The sequence below is a fragment of the Moschus berezovskii genome, chromosome 15, assembly GCF_049115385.1.
Source record: "Moschus berezovskii isolate FMDL1 chromosome 15, NW_MosBer_1.0, whole genome shotgun sequence".
NCBI lineage: Eukaryota > Metazoa > Chordata > Mammalia > Artiodactyla > Moschidae > Moschus > Moschus berezovskii.
This window is the reverse complement of record NC_142474.1, coordinates 59,502,291-59,522,261: the sequence shown is the minus strand read 5'-3', so window position 1 is coordinate 59,522,261 and position 19,971 is coordinate 59,502,291. Positions and strand designations below refer to the sequence as shown.

Here is a 19,971-nt window from a genome sequence, read left to right as displayed (position 1 = left end):
CTGGGACTCTGGCTGTGCCTCTCACAGATTCATGAGCCAGAGTGGGCATGGGGAGAGCCCTGTGGGACCGGGGCCATGTCACCTGCATCTCTGGGCTGGGCCTCAGGTGGCACTGAATATGTGTAAGCCATGACCATTTCATAAAACAGCTCAGGAAGTATATGCCCAAAAGTTAATTCCAAGCTTTCCTAGCTCTGGCTGGTAGGATTTACTTTCCTTTCAGTGTGAATAGTCCCTGCTTCATTTTAAAAGCACTTAACACATTATTGACTGAGGGATTTTTGCAGAAACTAAGGCCCATGGCCAGCAGTTAGTAAAGTGAATACTGAAACATTTCAGGTCATTTGGTAACAAAAGACATATGACTACGTCTGTGGTCAGTAATGAGTTAAGATGGGGATTAGAAATACCAATCCTTCCTAAGGACTGATTCAAGCCCCCTTCAAGTCGGGTACCCTTCTTTCGCTTTAATTCTTAGAATGACAGGCCTGGAGTCATGTGGCCTCCTGTCCTCCGTGCCAAACTCCCAGTCAGTGTCAACATCATCTTTTCAGGTATTCCAAAAAGCAGAATAATCTTGATTCCCATTTTCTTTGGTCTATTTGAGAAATGTTGCTTTATTTTTAGATTTTTGTTAACAGACCCAGTCTACTTGTAGGAATAATGATGGGGTATAGGGCTACACCCAGAGTTGATCCCACAGTCAGATCCTGGGTGTAAATCTGCCCCAGGTGTACACTCTAAGAACTTGTCTAATCAGTCATAAAGCACAATTCCTGGACCAAAGTCTATTTGTAGAATATTTCATTTTGATTCATGAATTAACGTAGGATTTTTTTTGCCTATTTGATGGTCAGATCAAACCTCTTTAGGGCTCCAGAACATGTTTGCCAAGGTACCAATGGTTTTGTGCAGCCCAAGGATCTCTGCCTTCTTCATTTGGAGCAGGAGAACTTTCAGACCATGCTGTGTGTCCACCTCAGCTCTTCCATCCTGCTCTCCATGGTAACAACTGCCAACGTTAAGTTGCTTGGATTTTCCAAGGAAAACTGAGCTGCTGGTTTATTTGTCACATGCATGAGCCCTATATAGCCTCATTAAAGCTTGGACTAGCCTGAGACATCCCCTCCATTAAACAGTTTAAACCTGTGCTGCTTACAGGTTTTTAGACCAGTCAGAGAATTTCATTCATAGGAACCATGGATTATAGTTAGTCACTCATGAAACAGTTGAGTGCATGGAGGCCTTATCCACTGGGGGCCTTCTGACCAAGACACTGGTAGGTCAAGGCTACTTGCTGCTGGGCATTGGTGCCTGTCCTGAAATGCATAGGCAGATGCTGGGGCCGTTCATTATAGCATTTGCTCCCAATTATGGTGTAAATAACAAATATGAAGGGGGAGAGGACCAGACAGTGGAGTAGAAGGATGTCAGCTCACCTTCTCTCACAAAAACACCAAAACCACACTAACTGCTGAACAGCCATCAACAGAAAGGACTAGAACCTCCCAATAAGAGATACTCTGCATCCAAAGACAAAGATGCAGCCAAGATAAGAAGGGAGGAGGGACACAGCTGCTGCTGTAACCTCAAATCCAGGACCTACCAGCTGAGAGACCCACCAACTGGAAGATGACTGTATCACAGAGGTTCTCCCACAGGAATGAGAGTGTAGAGCCCCACGTCCAACTCCCCAGCCTGGGGGCCTGGCCTCAGGAGGAGCCCCCACAGCATGTGGCTTTGAAGGCCGGCAGGGTTGGGGTCAGAGGACTCCACCGGAAGGAGGAAAACAAACTCCACTCCTGGAGGTACACATAGGTCTTATGCACTCTCAACTCAGGGAAAAAGCAGTGACTTCATAGAAGTCTGGGCCAGACTTCCCTGCTGGTCTCGGAGGGTCTCTGGGGAGGTATGAGGTCACTATGGGGTCAGGGATACTGGAGGCAGACATACTAGAAAGTACTCATAGGTGAGCTCCCCAAGGAGGCACCATTTTGACCCAGCTGGGGCTGGGGTGGGACCTATGGAAAGGAAACCACAATCAAGGAAAGGGAATCAATCAGTGTGATACAGCCGTATTAACAAATTAAATAATAAAAACCATGTGATCATCTCAAGAGATGTAGAAAAAGCTTTTGACAAAATTCAACACCCATACATGACAAAAACTCTCCAGAAAGTGAACATAGAGGGAACCTACCTCAAAGTAGTAAAGGCCATATATGACAAACCCACAGCCAAAATCATTCTCAATGGTGAAAAACTGAAAGCATCTTCTCTAAGATCTGAAACAAGGTAAAGATGTCCACTCTTGCCATGATTATTCACCGCAGTTTTGGAAGTCCTAGCCATAGCAACCACCGAAGAAAAAGAAAAGAATCCAAATTGGAAAAGAAGTAAAACTGTCACTATTTGCAGATGACATGATATTATAAACAGAAAATCCTAAGGATGCCACCAGAAAACTACTAGAGCTAATCAGTGAATTTGGTAAAGTTGTAGATTACAAAATTAGTGTATAGAAATGCAAGGGATTTCTGTGCATTAACAACAACAAAAATCAGAGAAATTAAGGAAACAATCCCATTTACCATAGCAACAAAAAGAATTAAATACCTAGGAATAAACCAGTCTCTAAGGAGGTAAAAGACCTGTATTCACAAAAACACCTAAGACACTGATGAAAGCAATCAAAGATGACACAAACAGATGAAGAGATATATACCATGTTCTTGGATGGGAAGAATCAATATTGTGAAAATGAATATACTATCTAAAGCAACCTACAATTGAATGCAATCCCTATCAAATTAACAATGGCATTTTTCACAGAATGAAAACAAAAACTTTTTACAATCTCTGTGGAAACACAAAAGACCGCAAAAAGTCAAAGCAATCTTGAGAAAGAAAAATGGAGGGAGGATTCAGGCTCCCGGACTTCAGGCTCTACTGTGAGCGACAGTGATCAAAACATATGGTATTGGCAGGATAGAAAGCCCCAAGATAAACCCATGCATCTATGGTCACCTAGTCTATAACAAAGGAAGCAAGAATATACAATGGAGAAAAGACAGCGTTTTCAATAATTTGTGCTGGGAAAACTGGGCAGCTGCAAATAAAAGAAGGAAATCAGACTACTCCCTAACACCATGCACAAAAATAAACTCAAAATGGATTAAAGACCTACATGTAAGCCAGACACTATTAAAACTCCTAGAGGAAAACATAGGAAGAACATTCTTTGACATAAATCACAGCAAGAAGTTTCCTGACCCACCACCTAGAGTAATGAAAACAAAAATGAACAAATGGGATCCAGTGAAACTTGAACGCTTCTGCACAGCAAAAAAAACCATAGACAAGAAGAAAAGACATCTCTCAGAATGGGAGAAAGTATTTGCAAACAAAGCAACTGACAAGGGATTGATCTCCAAAATTTACAAATAGCTCATCAAAAAATAAACCAATAAATAGGCGGAAGACCTAAATAGACATTTCTCCAAAGACATACAGATGCCCCCAAAACACATGAAAAGATGCTCAGCATCACCAATTATCCGAGAAATGAAGACCAAAACCACAATGAAGTATTGCCTCACAGTAATCAGAGAGACCGTCATCAAAAATCCATAAACCAATAAATGCTGGAGAGGGTGTGAAGAAAAGGGAACCCTCTTATACTGTTGGTGGGAGTGTTAATTGGTACAGGCAACTATGAAGAACAGTATGAAAGTTCCTTAAACTAAAAATAGTACCACATATGACTCAACAATCCCACTTCTGGGCATATCCAGAGAAAACCATAACTCAAAAAGACACATGCATCCCAGTGTTAATTGCAGCACTATTTACGATAGTCAGGACATGGCAGTAACCATAATGTTCATCAGAGAAATAAATTAAGAATAGAAATTGTATACATATATATACAACAGAATACTACTCAGTCATCAAAAAGAATTAAACAATGCCATCTGCAGCCACACAGATGGGCCTAGTTCAGTCTAGTTCGGTCGCTCAGTCGTGTCCGACTCTTTGCGACCCCATAAATCACAGCACACCAGGCCTCCCTGTCCATCACCAACTCCCGGAGTTCACTCAAACTCACCTCCATTGAGTCGGTGATGCCATCCAGCCATCTCATTCTCTGTCGTCCCCCTTCTCCTCCTGCCCCCAATCCCTCCCAGCATCAGAGTCTTTTCCAGTGAGTCAACTCATCACATGAGGTGGCCAAAGTATTGGAGCTTCAGCTTTAGCATCAGTCCTTCCAGTGAACACCCAGGATTGATCTCCTTTAGAATGGACTGGTTGGATCTCCTTGCAGTCCAAGGGACTCTCAAGAGTCTTCTCCAGCACCACAGTTCAAAAGCATCAATTCTTCAGTGCTCAGCTTTCTTCACAGTCCAACTCTCACATCCATACATGACCACTGGAAAAACCATAGCCTTGACTAGACGGACCTTTGTTGGCAAAGTAACGTCTCTGCTTTTTAATATACTATCTAGGTTGGTCATAACTTTCCTTCCAAGGAGTAAGCGTCTTTTAATTTCATGGCTGCAATCAGCATCCGCAGTGATTTTGCAGCCCAAACAAATAAAGTCTGACACTGTTTCCACTGTTTCCCAATCTATTTCCCATGAAGTGATGGGACCAGATGCCATGATCTTAGTTTTCTGAATTTTGAGCTTCAAGCCAACTTTTTCAGTCTCTTCTTTCACTTTCATCAAGAGGCTCTTTAGTTCTTCTCCACTTTCTGCCATAAGGGTGGTGTTATCTGCATATCTGAGGTTATTGATATTTCTCCCGGCAATCTTGATTCTAGCTTGTGCTTCTTTCAGCCCAGCATTTCTTGTGATGTACTCTGCATGTAAGTTAAACCAGCAGGGTGACAACATACAACCTTGACGTACTCCTTTCCCAATCTGGAACCAGTCTGTTGTTCCCATGACCAGTTCTAACTGTTGCTTCCTGGCCTGCGTACAGATTTCTCAGGAGGCAGGTCAGGTGGACTGGTATCCCTATCTCTTGAAGAATTTTCCACTGTTTGTTGTGATCCACACAGTCAAAGGCTTTGGCATAGTCGATAAAGCAGAAATAGATGTTTTTCTGGAACTCTTGCTTTTTCGATGATACAATGGATGTTGGCAATTTGATCTCTGGTTTCTCTGCCTTTTCTAAATCCATCTTGAACATCTAGAAGTTCTCGGTTCACGTACTTTTGAAGCTTGGCTTGGAGAATTTTGAACATTATTTTGCTACCGTGTGAGATGAGTGCAGTTGTGCGGTAGTTTGAGCATTCTTTGGCATTGCCTTTCTTTGGGATTAGAATGCAAACTGACCTTTTCCAGTCCTGTGGCCACTACTGAGTTTTCCAAATTTGTTGACATATTGAGTGCAGCACTTTCACAGCATCATCTTATAGGATTTTGAAATGTATTGAATCTAAAAAATGACTTATTTACACAACAGAAATAGACTCACAGACTAAGCAAACAGACTTAGGTTACCAAAGGGGAAAGGTTGTGGGGGTTATTAATTAGGAGTTTGGGATAATATGTACACATTACTATATATAAAATAGATAATAAGCAAGGACCTACTGTATAGTACAGGGAATTCTACTCAATATACAATAACATAAATGGGAAAAGAATTTAAAAAAAAAGATACGTGTATATGAATAACCGAATCACTTTGCTGTACACCTGAAACTAACAGAACATTGTAAATCAATTATATGCCAATATTAAATAACATATAGTATAAATAATAAATCATGGTATAAATAAATCATGACCCAGTTTGTTTCAGATGAAGACAAAGCACTAGATAATTTCTAATTTGTGAAAGGTGAACAAGCACTAATAATCAAAGAACTATAGGCTTTTAGGCGTGTGAATAGTCCTGCACTGGCCACCAAGAGAAGTAATTTCTGTGTTCCAACACTTGAGGATAGTTCCCTCCATTGATATCTAAATGGCTTGGATGCTTTCTTTGACTGAAAGCTGTATGAAGGCAGAGTACCTAGCTTCCTGCTGTATTACTGGTGGTCAGGTAGCAGGGTCAGTAAAGTGCTCTAACCCTGCGGTAAGCAACCACATTAGCCAGCCTGCTGCACTAGAAAGTCGGCCAGTGGCCCTGCTGGAGCCTTTGCCTCCACAGGCTCTACAGAGTCAGGCAGCCCCTGGCCCCACTGAGGCAGGACAAGCAAGGAGCAGCTGCAGCCCCAAGTGTAACTGTGGGACAACTTTCCTGCTTCATGTCACTGGGCATCAGAAGGAAAAAACCACTGGCTCTGAAGTCCAGGGTCTATCAGCCCAACGGAGATAGCGAATGGCCTTAGTAAGCAGAGCCCTGGGGCCTCTCTGGGATCAGAGAGGACAGTGTGTCTAAGGAGGGGACCAGGAGCCAAAATAGCTGGGGAAGGTGCCAGGCATCAGCTCTATGTGTATTTGAAAACCTGTGCTGGAATGTTCATGTGGGGAGGGCACAGGTTATTCTTTGTGTCTACAGTTATTTCCAAATGACAGTACTTAGTATTAAGAAAACATAAGATGATTATTTGAAATTATTCATTTAAATAACTGGTCTTTAATTCTGCCTGCACATTAGAATAATTTAAGGAGTTAAAGTCCTATGACACAATGAAACTCCTAGAAGAGAGCATAGGCAAAACATTCTCAGACATAAATCATAAATAAATCAATGTTTTCTTAGGTCAGTCTCCTAAGGGAATAGAAGTAAAAACAAAAGCAAACAAAATGGGACCTAATCAAATTTACAAACTTTTGCAAAGCAAAGGAGACCATTTTTTAAAAATGAAAAGATAACCTATAGAATGGCAGAAAATATTTACAAATAATGTGACAAACAAGGGTTTAATCTCCAAAATATACAAACAGCTCTTACAGCTCAACAACAAAAAAAAACAATCAAAAAATGGGCAGAAGACTTTACAGACATTTCTTCAAAGAAGACATACAGATGGCCAAGAGGCACATGAAAAGATGATCAACATCACTAATTATTAGAGAAATGCAAATCAAAACTATAATGAGATACCATCTCACAATATTCAGAATGGCCATTATTAAAAAGTCTACTGGAGAGGGTGAAGGAAAAAGGGAACTCTCCTGCACTATTGGTGGGAATATATGTTGGTACAGCCACTTGGAAAACAGTATGTCGGTTCCTCAAACACTAAAAATAGAATTGCTGAGTTGAAGTCAGCAGTTTCACTCCTGGGTATATACTGGACAAAGCTCTAATGGATTAAAGACCTACATGTCAGCCTGGATACTGTAAAACTCTTTAAGAGGAAAACACAGGCAGAACACTCTTTGACATAAATCACAGCAAGATCTTTTTTGACCCAAGTCCTAGAGTAACAGAAACAACAATGGGAACTAATTGAACTCAAAAGCTTTGCACAGCAAAGGAAACTATAAACAAGACAAAAAGACAACCCTCAGAGTGGGAGAAATATTTGCAAACAAAGCAACTGACAAGGGGTTAATCTCCAAAATAAACAATTCATGAAGCTCAATACCAAAACAATAAACAACCCAATAAAAAACTGGGTAGAAGACCTCAACAGACATTTCTCCAAAGACGACATATAGTTGGTCAGGTCAGTTCAGTTCAGTCGCTCAGTCGAGTCCGACTCTTTGCAACCCCATGAATCACAGCACACCAGGCCTCGAGGCGCATAAAAAGATGCTTGACATCATTAATTATTAGAGAAATGCAAATCAAAATGACAATGAGGTGTCACGTCACACTGGTCAGAATGGTCATCATCAAAATATCTACAAACAGTAAATCCTGCAAAGGGTGTGGATTGAAGGGACCCTCCTACAGTGGTAGTGGGAATGTAAATTGATATAGCCACTATGGAGAACAGTATAGAGTTTCTTTAAAAAATAAAACTAAAAATAGAACTACCATATGATGCAGCAACCCCACTCCTGGGCATATGTCAGGAGAAGACTGTAATTTGAAAGGTACATGCACCCTGATGTTCACTGCAGCACTATTTACAATAGCCAGGACATGGAAGCAACCTAAGTGTCCATCAACAGAAGAATGGACAAAGAAGATCGTGGTACATCTATATTGGGTTTGCCAAAATGTTCATTTAGGTTTTTCCATAACTCCTAAACCAAAAAACCTGAAAAAAAACTTTTTGGCCAGCTCAACACAGTGGAATTCAGTTCAGTCTCATTCATGTCCAACTCTTCATGACCCCATGGACTGCAGCATGCCAGGCTTCCCTGCCCATCACCAACTCCCGAAGCCTGCTCAGACTTATGTCCATCAAGTTGGTGATACCATCCAACCATCTCATCCTCTGTTATCCCCTTCTCCTCCTTCCAGAAAAGTATGAAAAAGCAAAAAGATATGACAGTGGAATTACTCATCCTTAAAAAGGAACAGATTTGTGCCATTTACAGAGTCATGGATGGACCTAGAGACTGTCATTCAGAGTGAAGTCAGAGAAAAACAAATATTACATACTAATGCACATATGGGAATCTAGAAAAATGGTACAGATGAACCTATTTGCAAAGCAGAAATAGACACAGATGTAGAAAACAAACATATGGACACCAGGGGGGTAAAGGAGGGTGCTGCTGCTGCTGCGTCACTTCAGTCGTGTCCGACTCTGTGTGACCCCATAGACAGAAGCCCACCAGGGTCCCCCATCCCTGGGATTCTCCAGGCAAGAACACTGGAGTGGGTTGCCATTTCCTTCTCCAATGTGTGAAAGTGAAAAGTGAAAGTGAAGTCGCTCAGTCGTGTCCGACCCTTAGCGACCCCACGGACTGCAGCCTACCAGGCTCCTCCATCCATGGGATTTTCTAGGCAAGAGTACTGGAGTGGCTTGCCATTGCTGGTAGTTGGGATTAATTGAAATGCTGGGATTGACATCTGTACACTGCTATGTATAAAATAGATAACTAATGAGAACCTACTGTATAACACAGGGAACTCAGTGCTCTGTGGTGACCCAAATGGAAAGGAAATCCAAAAAAGAGGGGATATATGTACACATATAGCTAATTCACTTTGCTGTACAGCAGAAACTAACACATTATAAAGCAACTATACTCCAATAAAAACATTTTTTTAAGATAAATGCACCCCTATGTTCATAGCAGCACAATTCACAATAGCCAAAACATGGAAACATCCTTCGTGTCCATCAGCAGATAATGGATAAAGAAGTAGTGGTACATACATACCATAGAATACCATTCAGCCATAAAACAGAATGAAATAATGCCATCTGTAGCAACATGGATGGACTTAGAGGTTATCATACTAAATCAAGTCGGGATGAGAAAGAAATACTAGCTGATACCACTTGTATGTGGAATCCAAAATATGGCACAAATGAACCTATCTTCAAAACAGACTCACTGAGAACAGACTTGTGGTTGCTGAGAGGAGAGACTGGGGGAGGGAGGGGCTGGGAGTCGGGGATTAGTAGATGTAAACTATTATATAAAGATATATAGTATGGGTCAACAACAAGGCCCTAACATGTAGCACAGGGAGCTATATTCAGTATCATGTGATAAACCATAATGGAAAGGGATACTTTAAAAAGAATGTGTGTTATGTATATAACTGAGTCACTTTGCTGTACAACAGAGATTGGCATAGCATTATAAATCAACCCTAGTTCCATTAAACAAAAATTTAAAAACTTAAGAAAAAGTCCTACAGTGCAGAGTCTGGCTTAATTCTCTAGGTGTGGCCCAGGTAACGGTATTTTTTAACTGGATGTCATGCAGCCTGACTGAACGAGTAATTTCAGGGAACGTCGCTGCCTGGGTTACTCTCCTGCTCTTACCATCATATGTATTGTCGCTCCCGTTCTGCCCTATACACAGTGGATGCTTTCTCTCTGAAAGCTGGCCGCCCTCACTCTATTCACTAGAGTGGCCCTGAACTCCTATAACTACAGTCATTAGTTTTCAGAGACAAGTCTGTGCGGTTCTGGTTGCTCCCTGGCTGCTCAAAATTCACTTTATTCTACAGAAGAACAGTCCAGAGCATGGGAGTATGTTGCTACTGCAAACAGTGAACTGTTAAAGATGATTTCCACTTTAAGATTTAAAAATTTACAGTATCATGTGCCCTTTCATCTCAATAAAACTGGCAGAAATATAATGGAAACTGGAAAGATAGCTTCTTATTAATTCATTTACACAGCATTTTTAAGGGTCAAAACTCTTCCAAAGAAGCCCTACTAAGTACAAATCAGGTTCACCCAGACAGAATTAAAGGCTCTGTCCATTTCATCTTGGCCCCAAAAATAAGGGCTTTGCTGACCTGAGGTCAACTGGGGAGCTGTTTTCAGGGCACTGACTCCCTAGCCCCAGCATGTCCCACACGCAGGACCAGGCTGGGGTCTCAACCGGGAAATCCTCTGGATTCCCAGCTGTTCCCTCTGACCGCCTCACTGCACTCCATCCCTGTTAACCTCAGTATTTTAATTCCTTAGGCATTCCAGAAGTGTTCCTTTATGGATGTAAATTCAAACAGTCACGCTGAGCAGTCCCGGGCTGACAGCTACGTTAAAGACACTAGGCCGGGGGCCACAGCCCCATCCAAGGAAAAGAAGGTAACGTGGAAGTTACACGTTGGCCACCCAGTGGACCGTCCTTCTTTCCTGGCTCTGCCACTAACATTGCTCTGTGCTTGAGCTTCTGTGCCTTCTCTCTTTTCCTATTTTTTTCCCCTCCTTAAACTAACGGAGACACAGCTTGGGGTTTCACTAGAGATCTCTGGCTCGAGTTTCCAGAGTGGATGCTGTGTTCTGTGCACAGCACACAACCATAGAGGCAGAATTTAGGCATTTTCTCCCCAAACCAAAGATAAGACATCATCAAGATTTTCTAGAACTCTAAGAGAAAAAAAATGGAAACCTGAAGCAGGTAGCACTTTTTCTAATTTTTAACATGTTTTCTGGACCAAAGATGTCTACATTAAAAGTAAGCAAAAACTTTAAATTTCAGGAAGAAAATGCACAGTAAAATTGTTGACCTGCCATCCATGGGTGTATCCATGGAGGCTTTCACACATGTTTGAGGATGCCAGAGTTTTTGTTACTACTATAGATTCTCAAAGTGCACCTTCCAAGTCAACAAGTTCAGTATCACTTTAGTGCTATTATACTTTGTCATTCTCAAAGTTTCCAAAGAGATAACTAGGCTCTGAAATAAGGTCATTGTCACGACATAAGGATTTTAAAGAAAGTGAAAGTCACTCAATCATGTCCTACTCTTTGCGACCCCATGGACTATACAGTCCATGAAATTCTCCAGGCCACAATACAGGAGAGGGTAGCCGTTCCCTTCTCCAGGGAATCTTCCCAACCCAGGGATTGAACCCAGGTCTCCCTCATTGCAGGCAGATTCTTTACCAGCTGAGTCACCAGGGAAGCCCCTGATGGCTTAGCTTAAAGTCCTTTTCTCTAAGGACTTTAAGGAAAGAAGATTAACCTGAATGTCTGAACTTCAACTCTGTAAATTGAATCTGGAGCCTTGGTGATTTTTGAAAACAGTCATCTTCTATGAACAAAGCCTTTAAGTTTCAGGGTAAAAAGTCTTAACATTTTCTGACAGGAACTTGTATCTCAGAATTCAAAGCTTCTAGCTTCTTTTAAGTAAGGTCAAACAAATCAGCCATAACATACAGCCCAGTAGCTACTTTACGTAGGTACCTCGGTCCAGGGATAAGTAAGTTCAGTGAAAAAATACAGAATCACAAAACCAGAGGGCTATTCAAGCACAGTCCTTCAAGAGATGCAGTCCTGTCTATAGCTGCCAGCTGTCCAGCCCTGCCAGAGGCTGACCTGCTGCTCCCTGGCTCCCAGCCATCCCAGAGCCTCATGTAAACTCTGCCTGCCATGTATCTGGCAAATGAAACTGTTAACCAGGTGATAGGGGTATCTCTACGCACCAGGGGAGATTATTGTTGATTTATCTTTTTCATGAAGAAAATCTATTAGTATGAACTGAATGCGTGACGGTCACAATGGAAATATGTTGCTTCTTCAGTCTGAGGAATTTCCTTCTGTGGCCTTATCAAAGCCAGCTCACAGAAGGCCCTGGCATGTCCTGAGTTACGTGCTGTACTTGAACCAGTGTGACTGTTTCTTCTAAAATACTGACCATGAGCTTCTTGAGGATCCCTCAAGAAACAGTCATCTCACTGTAGAATTTTTCTAATTTGCTAAAATGCAGCATGGGGTTTCTTGCCCTGCAATTAGAAATCCATATCCCATTGATTACATAGATCTCAATCAAGGGTCCATCAGATACTAAGCAAGTCTGTACTGATTGTCCAACACCAGGCCATTAAACACTAGGTTTAATTACAGGTGCTTTTTCTGGGTAATCATATTGAGTAGAGTGATCTCCTTCATAATAACCATGACTATCAGAACTGTCCCCAGATCGTTGTCATTATTAACCTCTTCCTGGGCTATTCATCTTCTCTTCCATAAATCAAATGTTTCTTAAAATTCTTCTCCTCTATCATGAAGTGCTAGCCTAGTACTTACTTCTATGTTTCTAATTTTGGTTTCTTGCCCAAATGCTTGTTACCTCTGCTTTACCAGTTGTCTGAACAGTCAAATCTCAGGGTCCCAAAACAGATACATTCATGAGGCTTAATTACATTTCATGCAGAGTCTTGACTATCTAAGACTAAGGTGTCATTGTGAGATTACACAACAACTGTGAACAAGTTACCCTTGATAAAAGTTGCTGCACTTGCTTTGATCCCTGCCTTCATTTTTCTAGCCCGGCACCAAAAACGCTAGGACATGTGAAACCTACACATGACATCTTTACTTTAATGACTTTCCATCAGAGGAAAGTCATTTTCCTTTGATGAGGCAAATCCATTCTTGCTGCTAGATCTGTTTTAAAATACATATATTTCTGGGTGGCATTTGAAATATTTCACTGGGTATGACGTGGACTGACCAGTCAGAACAGATGCCGGTCCTAACCCTCCAGTAAACGGGGTCAGCAGAATAGCAGCCCTGTACATGCCAGTTCCTCCTGTGGGTATATTCACACTCAGGTCCTAGCATAGTATGCTGACTCCCTCTTTGGAGGTGAAACCTTAAGACAAAACATCATTTATTTTTCTTCTTACAATATTTTACGTCTAAATTTAAAGTATGAATTTTAAATCCCACAAGAGGTATTGTTCCACTGTAGCAGCTGAATCTCATTGCACCTGTCTGGGGCCCAGTGGGGATGAGGGGAGGTTAACCAGGAGGTGTTTGGTGGCTGACGCACTTAGGATCCTGTGCCGTATTTCCATGTGATTAACACTGACTTTGTTGTCTGACTTTGTTGTACTCCTTGGATATGTACAAACACTCTCTTCATTTCCAGCTGGGCATTAGGGTTGATCTAGGTTGTCCCTGGTGGGGCCTGGGTTCTTGTGCTTCGTTATGTTGTCATTGCTTTAAACCCAACCGCCTTCTTGGGATCATGTCCCAATCTGCTCTGATCACCTCTTCCTCTTGGGCTTCTGCAGCCAGAATAAAGGCCAGCATGGCCCTGGAAGTGACGAGGCGGGGCTAGTGTCAGGGCTGTGGACAGGGCCGAGGCTACCGCTACACCCCCACCAGGTAGCACATTCTCCATACCTGGTCCTCTCCACTGGGCTCTTACCTTCTGAATCTTGGTGGGAACCTCAGAAACACATCTTCCCTCTAAATCAGAGCACCCAGCGACTCAAAGCTGAATCACGACAGACAGTCACCACTTCAGCCTCAAGTATCTGTTTTCTAAATATTTAGATGACATTTTGGAGGCACTGTCACTCTGAATGGGGATTTGATCATCTTGGCTATGATTAGTTTGAAGGTTATTTTGACACTTTGCTTGGCAAGTGCAAGTACAAACTGCAAGTATGTTTTCAAAGCTACGATTTGACCAGGGAAAAATAATGGTTTGGGTTTTTTTTTAATCTCAAAGTATCACACCCAACCAATGCAGAGCCCTTATAGATGATCCCCACACAAGAAGCATAGTTAAGACTGAAATAACCATCTGGCAGAGATGTGAAAACTTTCCTGGTCTAGTTCCTTGGTTTATAAGCAAGAAAGCTGAGGCCCAGGGAAGTGAGATGACTTGCCTAAAATTACACAGTTAAGTGGCAGATCCGAGCCAGAATCAAAATCTTCTACAACGCCACCCCAATCCTCTGCTTTTAGAGTCGGCTAAGCTCACAGTCAGATGGTGAATAAGAGGACGTGCTGCTCCAGAATCAGTCCCTTTATATTCTCTTAACTGCTCCCCCTACCGACATTTGAAATCCCTGAAGCATTTTGCTAATTGAGATTTTCATCTTGTGCAAACACAGGGCATTTTTGGAAGTTGGAGAAACAAGCAACCCAAGGTAAACAGAGCTGTAGGCTTTGGACCGGTGTGTAACAAATGTGCTTGGCCCGCATGTTTTGGAAGTGTAATTAAAGGAACACTCTAGTTGTAGTCCACTTTGGGGGCGGGGGTGTGGTTTTGTGGAGTAACGTATCCTACACTATTCTACCAGAATTTGGAATTTTTCCACGAAGAAGTACGGAAATCTGATGTTGAATATGACAATGGCCCCCCAGTGGAATCCTGGAAGGTGAGTTTACCAGATATGTGTTCCAACTGATACCATGCAGATTGAATCCCTTCCTCTGCAGATCCGTTTCTGATCACTCTGTGTGGTTTCCCCCCTCCACTCTTCCTCTCAGGTTACCCCAGGGGCTCTCACACCTAGCGACCATCCCAAGTGGGAAAGAGGAACGGAGAATAGTATTTCTGATGCAACAAGAACAGCAGAATACAAAACTGACATCTCAGTGAAGGAAAGTTCCCTCTCTGCTAAGAGTTTACTTAGAGACAGTAAAAACCATTCCCAGAAAAATGTGTCTAAGGTCAATTCTAGTTTCTCTGGTGTTAGTTCATTCGAATGTGAAATCAACAAAGGACCTAAAATCTCCGGGCTGCAGTACCCTGCATCTGATGCTGAGAATCAGAAGATGAATTATGGGAAAACAAAGGGGGTGAGTCAGCATGGACAAGAAGATTCAGAGAAGGGTCACCTTCCCTCTCCCACTAGATCAACCGAACTGACGACTCGTGATATCAAAACTGCAGACCAAGAGGTTCCCATGACAGAGTTTGGCCAAGTTGTCCTAAGACCAAAGGGAGCTAAGCATGCTAACGCAATCCCTAGTGAGGATGGGGAGTCCACACCAAGTTCTCCCAGCGAGGAGAAGGCAACCACCGACAACATTGCCTTCATGATCACCAAAACCGCGGTCCAAGTTCTCTCCAGCGGGGAGGTCCGCGATATAGTGAGACGACAGGGGGAAGATGTACAGACGGTCAACATTGATGCCAAAAAAGAGACGATATCCCAGCAGGAAGGCACTGAAAGTGAAGAACCCGTGGTGTGCCTGGACAAGAAACCCGTGATCATCATCTTTGATGAACCCATGGACATCCGGGCTGCATACAAGAGACTTTCAACCATCTTTGAGGAGTGTGACGAGGAACTGGAGAGAATGATGAGGGAAGAAAAGATAGAGGAAGAGGAAGAGGAGGAGACTGGAGACCCGGCAGTCCAGAACGACACTCCCCAAAGGTTACCTAAGGAGGGGGCTTTGGGCAGCCCTCGAGCAGAGCAGGAGGCTAAGAGTAAATTGCAGCCACACTTCCTTTCAGTGGAGACAGGAGTGTCAGGAGGACAGGAAGTGAATAAAACCAAGCAGATCAAGCTCAACCCAACCAATTCTCCAAGCTCAGAGAGCCAGGTTGATGTGACCGATGACCAGTTTGAAAGCCCCAAGAAAAAGTTCAAGTTCAAATTCCCAAAGAAGCAGCTTGCGGCGCTCACGCAGGCCATCCGCACAGGCACCAAAACTGGGAAGAAGACGCTCCAGGTGGTGGTCTACGAAGAGGAGGAAGAGGATGGCGCGCTGAAGCAGCACAAGGAAGCCAAGCGATTCGAGATCAGCAGGTCTGCATCCGAGGACACCCCTCAAAGCCTGCTCAGGAGACTAGAGCAGCCCAGTCCGGAGAGTACTGCTCCGGCTTCAAGAACTGATGAAATCAGAAAAAACACCTACAGAACGTTGGACAGCCTGGAGCAGACCATCAAACAGCTGGAAAATACCATCAGTGAGATGAGTCCCAAAGCCCTAGTTGAGACCTCGTGTTCTTCCCACAGAGATTCTGTTGCAAGTTCATCCCCCACGGCCCAGGAGGCCGGTCCCCCGTCCTTGCTAGTCCTGGATGAAGCACCCACTGCCTTAGAGCCCCCCTCATCTATACCTTCAGCTTCACGTAAGGTATCTTGGTCTGATGGAAAAATGAAAAGAGCCAGCTGCTTTCTTAAATCTGCCATAATCACCATTAGCAAAAGGTGTCTTGTGATTGACTCGCTTCCTTTCAGGTGGCTCGTTTTGTTTTGTTGTCTGTTCACCATGATCCGTTTCTCTCACACTTCTTCCCTCGCCTTCAAAACAACAACAACTAGGTGTCTAACAGCTAACCGATTTCTGTTTTTACCTCTGTTGCTGACTGGTGTTGGGAAAACCCCAAGGACGCTGGGCCAGCTATTTGCCGTTGAAGTGATTGCTCTGATACTCACATTAAAATCCGTTTGATCAGTAGTGGGGCAGTATCATTGTTTGATTCTCCGAATTAACCCCAGTGGTGTCTCCTGATGTCCGTCTCCTAGATCTGTCCTGCATGGAGGGCTGTGGCTTCTCACGTTGAGCTTCTCTGCACACAGTGGGGTGGCCTCGGATGACCCACTCACACCATCCTTTCTCTCCCCCCTCTTGCCGCTCCTCCCCACAGGGCTCCACCGGGACCCCTCAGACGAGCAGGATGCCAGTCCCCATGAGTTCCAAGAACAGACCCGGAAGCCTGGACAAACCTGGCAAGCAGTCCAAACTGCAGGATCCCCGCCAATACCGCCAGGTAGTTTTACCTTAAACCCACTTTTGGATGGACACTCTTGCGCTTAAGAAGCAAGTCACTGACTTAGTTTATACCAAATATTGCATTTTTTCTTTGTTAAGATACGGTTTATCTAGACATCCTGGATCTGGGGGCATGAAGAGAGAGTCTCAAAGCCTTTGTTGAACTTCTCACCACGCTTTTGCATGCTCGCAATAAAACATCTTTCACTGTGTGACTCCAAAGTTGACCTGTAAAAACAAGGTGGCAGGCCAGGTGGCTTTCCTTGCGGGAGTGTAGTGGTTCATCAGAACACCTGGGGAAACTGAGAGAAAAGGCTGCCCTGAAAGTCACCAGTACTAATGTGTGTGTTGACTGCATCGCACTAGAGGCCCATTAACCATCATGATGCCCCGCCCCCACCCCAGTAACAGCCCTCCGCATGGCCCCCCTGCCCCCGGAACCCCGAGATGATAGGAGAATGATGTGCCTGTTCTCACAAGCGCTCTTCTTCCTTCTTCCCTGTTCTGTACCATCCTCTGCCTGGCATTTGGGGGGTTTCTACCAGGCCCAGTACAGCATGACAAGACTTAGCTCAGGCCTCGAACTGGTTTAAGTTTGGTTTGGTGTCTTTGATTTAATGATCCTCAGAAGGGCTGTGTTGCCAGAGCCTGTGGACTGATGGTGTTACCAGCTTTCTGACAAACTGTCTCCCGCCATCTTTGTTTGCAGGCTAATGGAAGTGCTAAGAAAGCTGGTGGGGACTGTAAGCCTACTTTCCCCTCCTTACCTGCTTCTAAGATTCCAGCCCTTTCTCCCAGCTCTGGGAAAAGCGGTTCTCTGCCTTCTTCTAGTGGTGACGGCCCTAACTTCCCTAATCCGCCTGCTACTAAACCATCGGTTCCTTCTAACCCTCTCAGCCCCCAAACAGGACGACCTGCTCCCTCCGCCTCCCTGATCCCCTCTGTCTCTAATGGCTCCTTAAAGTTTCAGAGCCCCACTCATACAGGGAAAGGTCACCATCTCTCATTCTCACTGCAGACTCAAAATGGCCGAGCAGCCCCTCCTTCCTTCTCCTCCCCGCCCTCCCCTGCCTCCCCCACTTCACTGAATCAAGGTGCAAAGAGCGTCAGGAGCAGCCACACTCCTAGCCTCACCAGCTACAAGGCACAGAATGGAAGTTCAAGCAAAGCCACCCCATCCACAGCAAAGGAAACCTCTTAAAGGCCAAATCCAATTAAACACAAGTTGGAGTTACATTTAAGAAAAAAAAAAATTTTTTTTTTTAACAGTCTTACTGTTTTCACAAGAGAATGTAACATATTGCTGTACTGTTTGAGGCTTAATGCTAAGTATGTGCTAAGTACTGAATTAATAGACTTCAGTAAAGCTTTTTTTTTTTTTTAACTTTGTTGCTTCTAATTACATAGTGTTTACTGTCTCTATTCAGTACCTGTTAAATGAAGCAAGCATGTGTTACCAAAAAAGAGAGTATGGCCGGAGAGAAGGGTGTGTGAGAGACAGGAAAATAAAAAATGTATTAAGCATGTAAAACATGTATGATTCCAGAATTTTAGTATGTTTTGTATAAAAATATTTTTCATTACAGAGACTAGAAGTGAACAGAGAAATACACAAGTGTGACTATACAAATTGTAAAACAGATACTATTATATTTCCTTTTATTTTAGTGTTATTTAGCTTTATTACAGATTTCTATTTTTGTCAAAACTTCATGGTTCCTTTCAAGATCTTTTTTGCCAAAACATTTTGATACTATAGCATTGTACATTTGAAAGTAGTGTGCTAGACAAGAAGCCAATGAACTTCTACACAAGCCGACACAGAGGCACATGTAGAAGGCAATTATCAACCCTACTGCACTGCCATAAAAATTATGTATAATAATTTGCCAGCCCACGCAAGCTAGTTCTGCTTCTTTCTTTCTTTTCAACATATTGGGAGTCTCTAGTTGTTTTCTTTGCAGTATCTAAATCCTCCCTTTGTTTTCTGAGACCTGGTAACCCACACTACTGCATTGTGGATTTTAAAATGTACACTTCTGTACGGTTCTGTAAACTAATCAATTTTTGTAAATATATAAATAGACGCCAAAAATACTGTATGTGACAGCACATAGAGTAGTTTTCCCACACCAAAGTTCATTTTTATGCATGCTTTAAACATCTCTCTTGGGATGGGCAGAAATGGGACTTCCCGGACATTTTTAAAAAGCAACAAGTTTGCACAGCTAGAGTGTTTTTGTAAATAAGTGTATTTGTATAACACAGTCATGTAATATACAGAACTGTAAGCAGAGACTTTGCAAAACTAAATAAAGGGCTGCATGCTTACTATTTTTTGTACCTTGTCCCTGTAACTACTTACTAGTCAAAGAACAAACATAACTGTTACCAAGTTAATTAAATGCTTTTGGCTTTGAGGGCATGATAAGAAAACATGTAACCAGATGCAGATGGGTTTTCTGAAAGCTCTGGGCAGTGCATTCTGAGAAATTCATTACAAATATAGTGCCTTCCCATGAAACCTCCGACCCTCTTCGTGGCTTAGCAAGGTTTAGCTGACAGCAAGCAAACCAGATAGAGTTTCTACCACCATCCTTTACCAAACAGGCTCTTATTAACTTTTGTTTCTTCATCTCCAGTAGAAGTAAAGTGGAAATAAAATGCCTTTATCACTAAGAGTTTGGTTTTTTTGAGTTCTCAATTTTAAAAGAGATCATTGGTCTAGAGGGAAATATTCTCACTAACATTACCCTATTATGTATTCATTTTAAATATCAGCAGAAAAGCTAGTGAAAATAATACCAAGATAATGAACTGACTACAAGAAATCTCAGGGACTTGCTTATCATTATTTTTTGACCCTCCACCCCCAATATTTAACTTGATTTGGTGCTAAATACAAATGTTACTATTGCTTTAGCCCCTGATTCTTAATGTTCTCAGACTTT

At 42.8% G+C, this 19,971-nt stretch overlaps 1 protein-coding gene across 27 annotated transcripts in view; it reads left to right on the top strand.

Moving 5' to 3' along the window:
* The window catches only part of KIAA1217 (KIAA1217 ortholog), a 360,048-nt gene extending 340,694 nt beyond the window's left edge, over window positions 1-19,354 (top strand). For 15 of the 27 annotated variants that reach the window (XM_088844137.1, XM_055428390.2, XM_055428394.2 and 12 more), the window contains 6 exons: window positions 10,514-10,633; window positions 14,401-14,436; window positions 14,590-14,667; window positions 14,780-16,381; window positions 16,896-17,018; window positions 17,730-19,354. In XM_088844137.1, the coding sequence (XP_088700263.1) occupies window positions 10,514-10,633; window positions 14,401-14,436; window positions 14,590-14,667; window positions 14,780-16,381; window positions 16,896-17,018; window positions 17,730-18,221 (2,451 nt within the window). In that variant the 3' untranslated portion in view covers window positions 18,222-19,354. Of the gene's footprint in view, window positions 1-10,513; window positions 10,634-14,400; window positions 14,437-14,589; window positions 14,668-14,779; window positions 16,382-16,895 lie in introns of all 27 variants that reach the window. The other 12 variants (XM_088844129.1, XM_055428397.2, XM_055428389.2 and 9 more) reach the window with 6 other exon arrangements.
* Window positions 19,355-19,971: the final 617 nt, after the last annotated feature.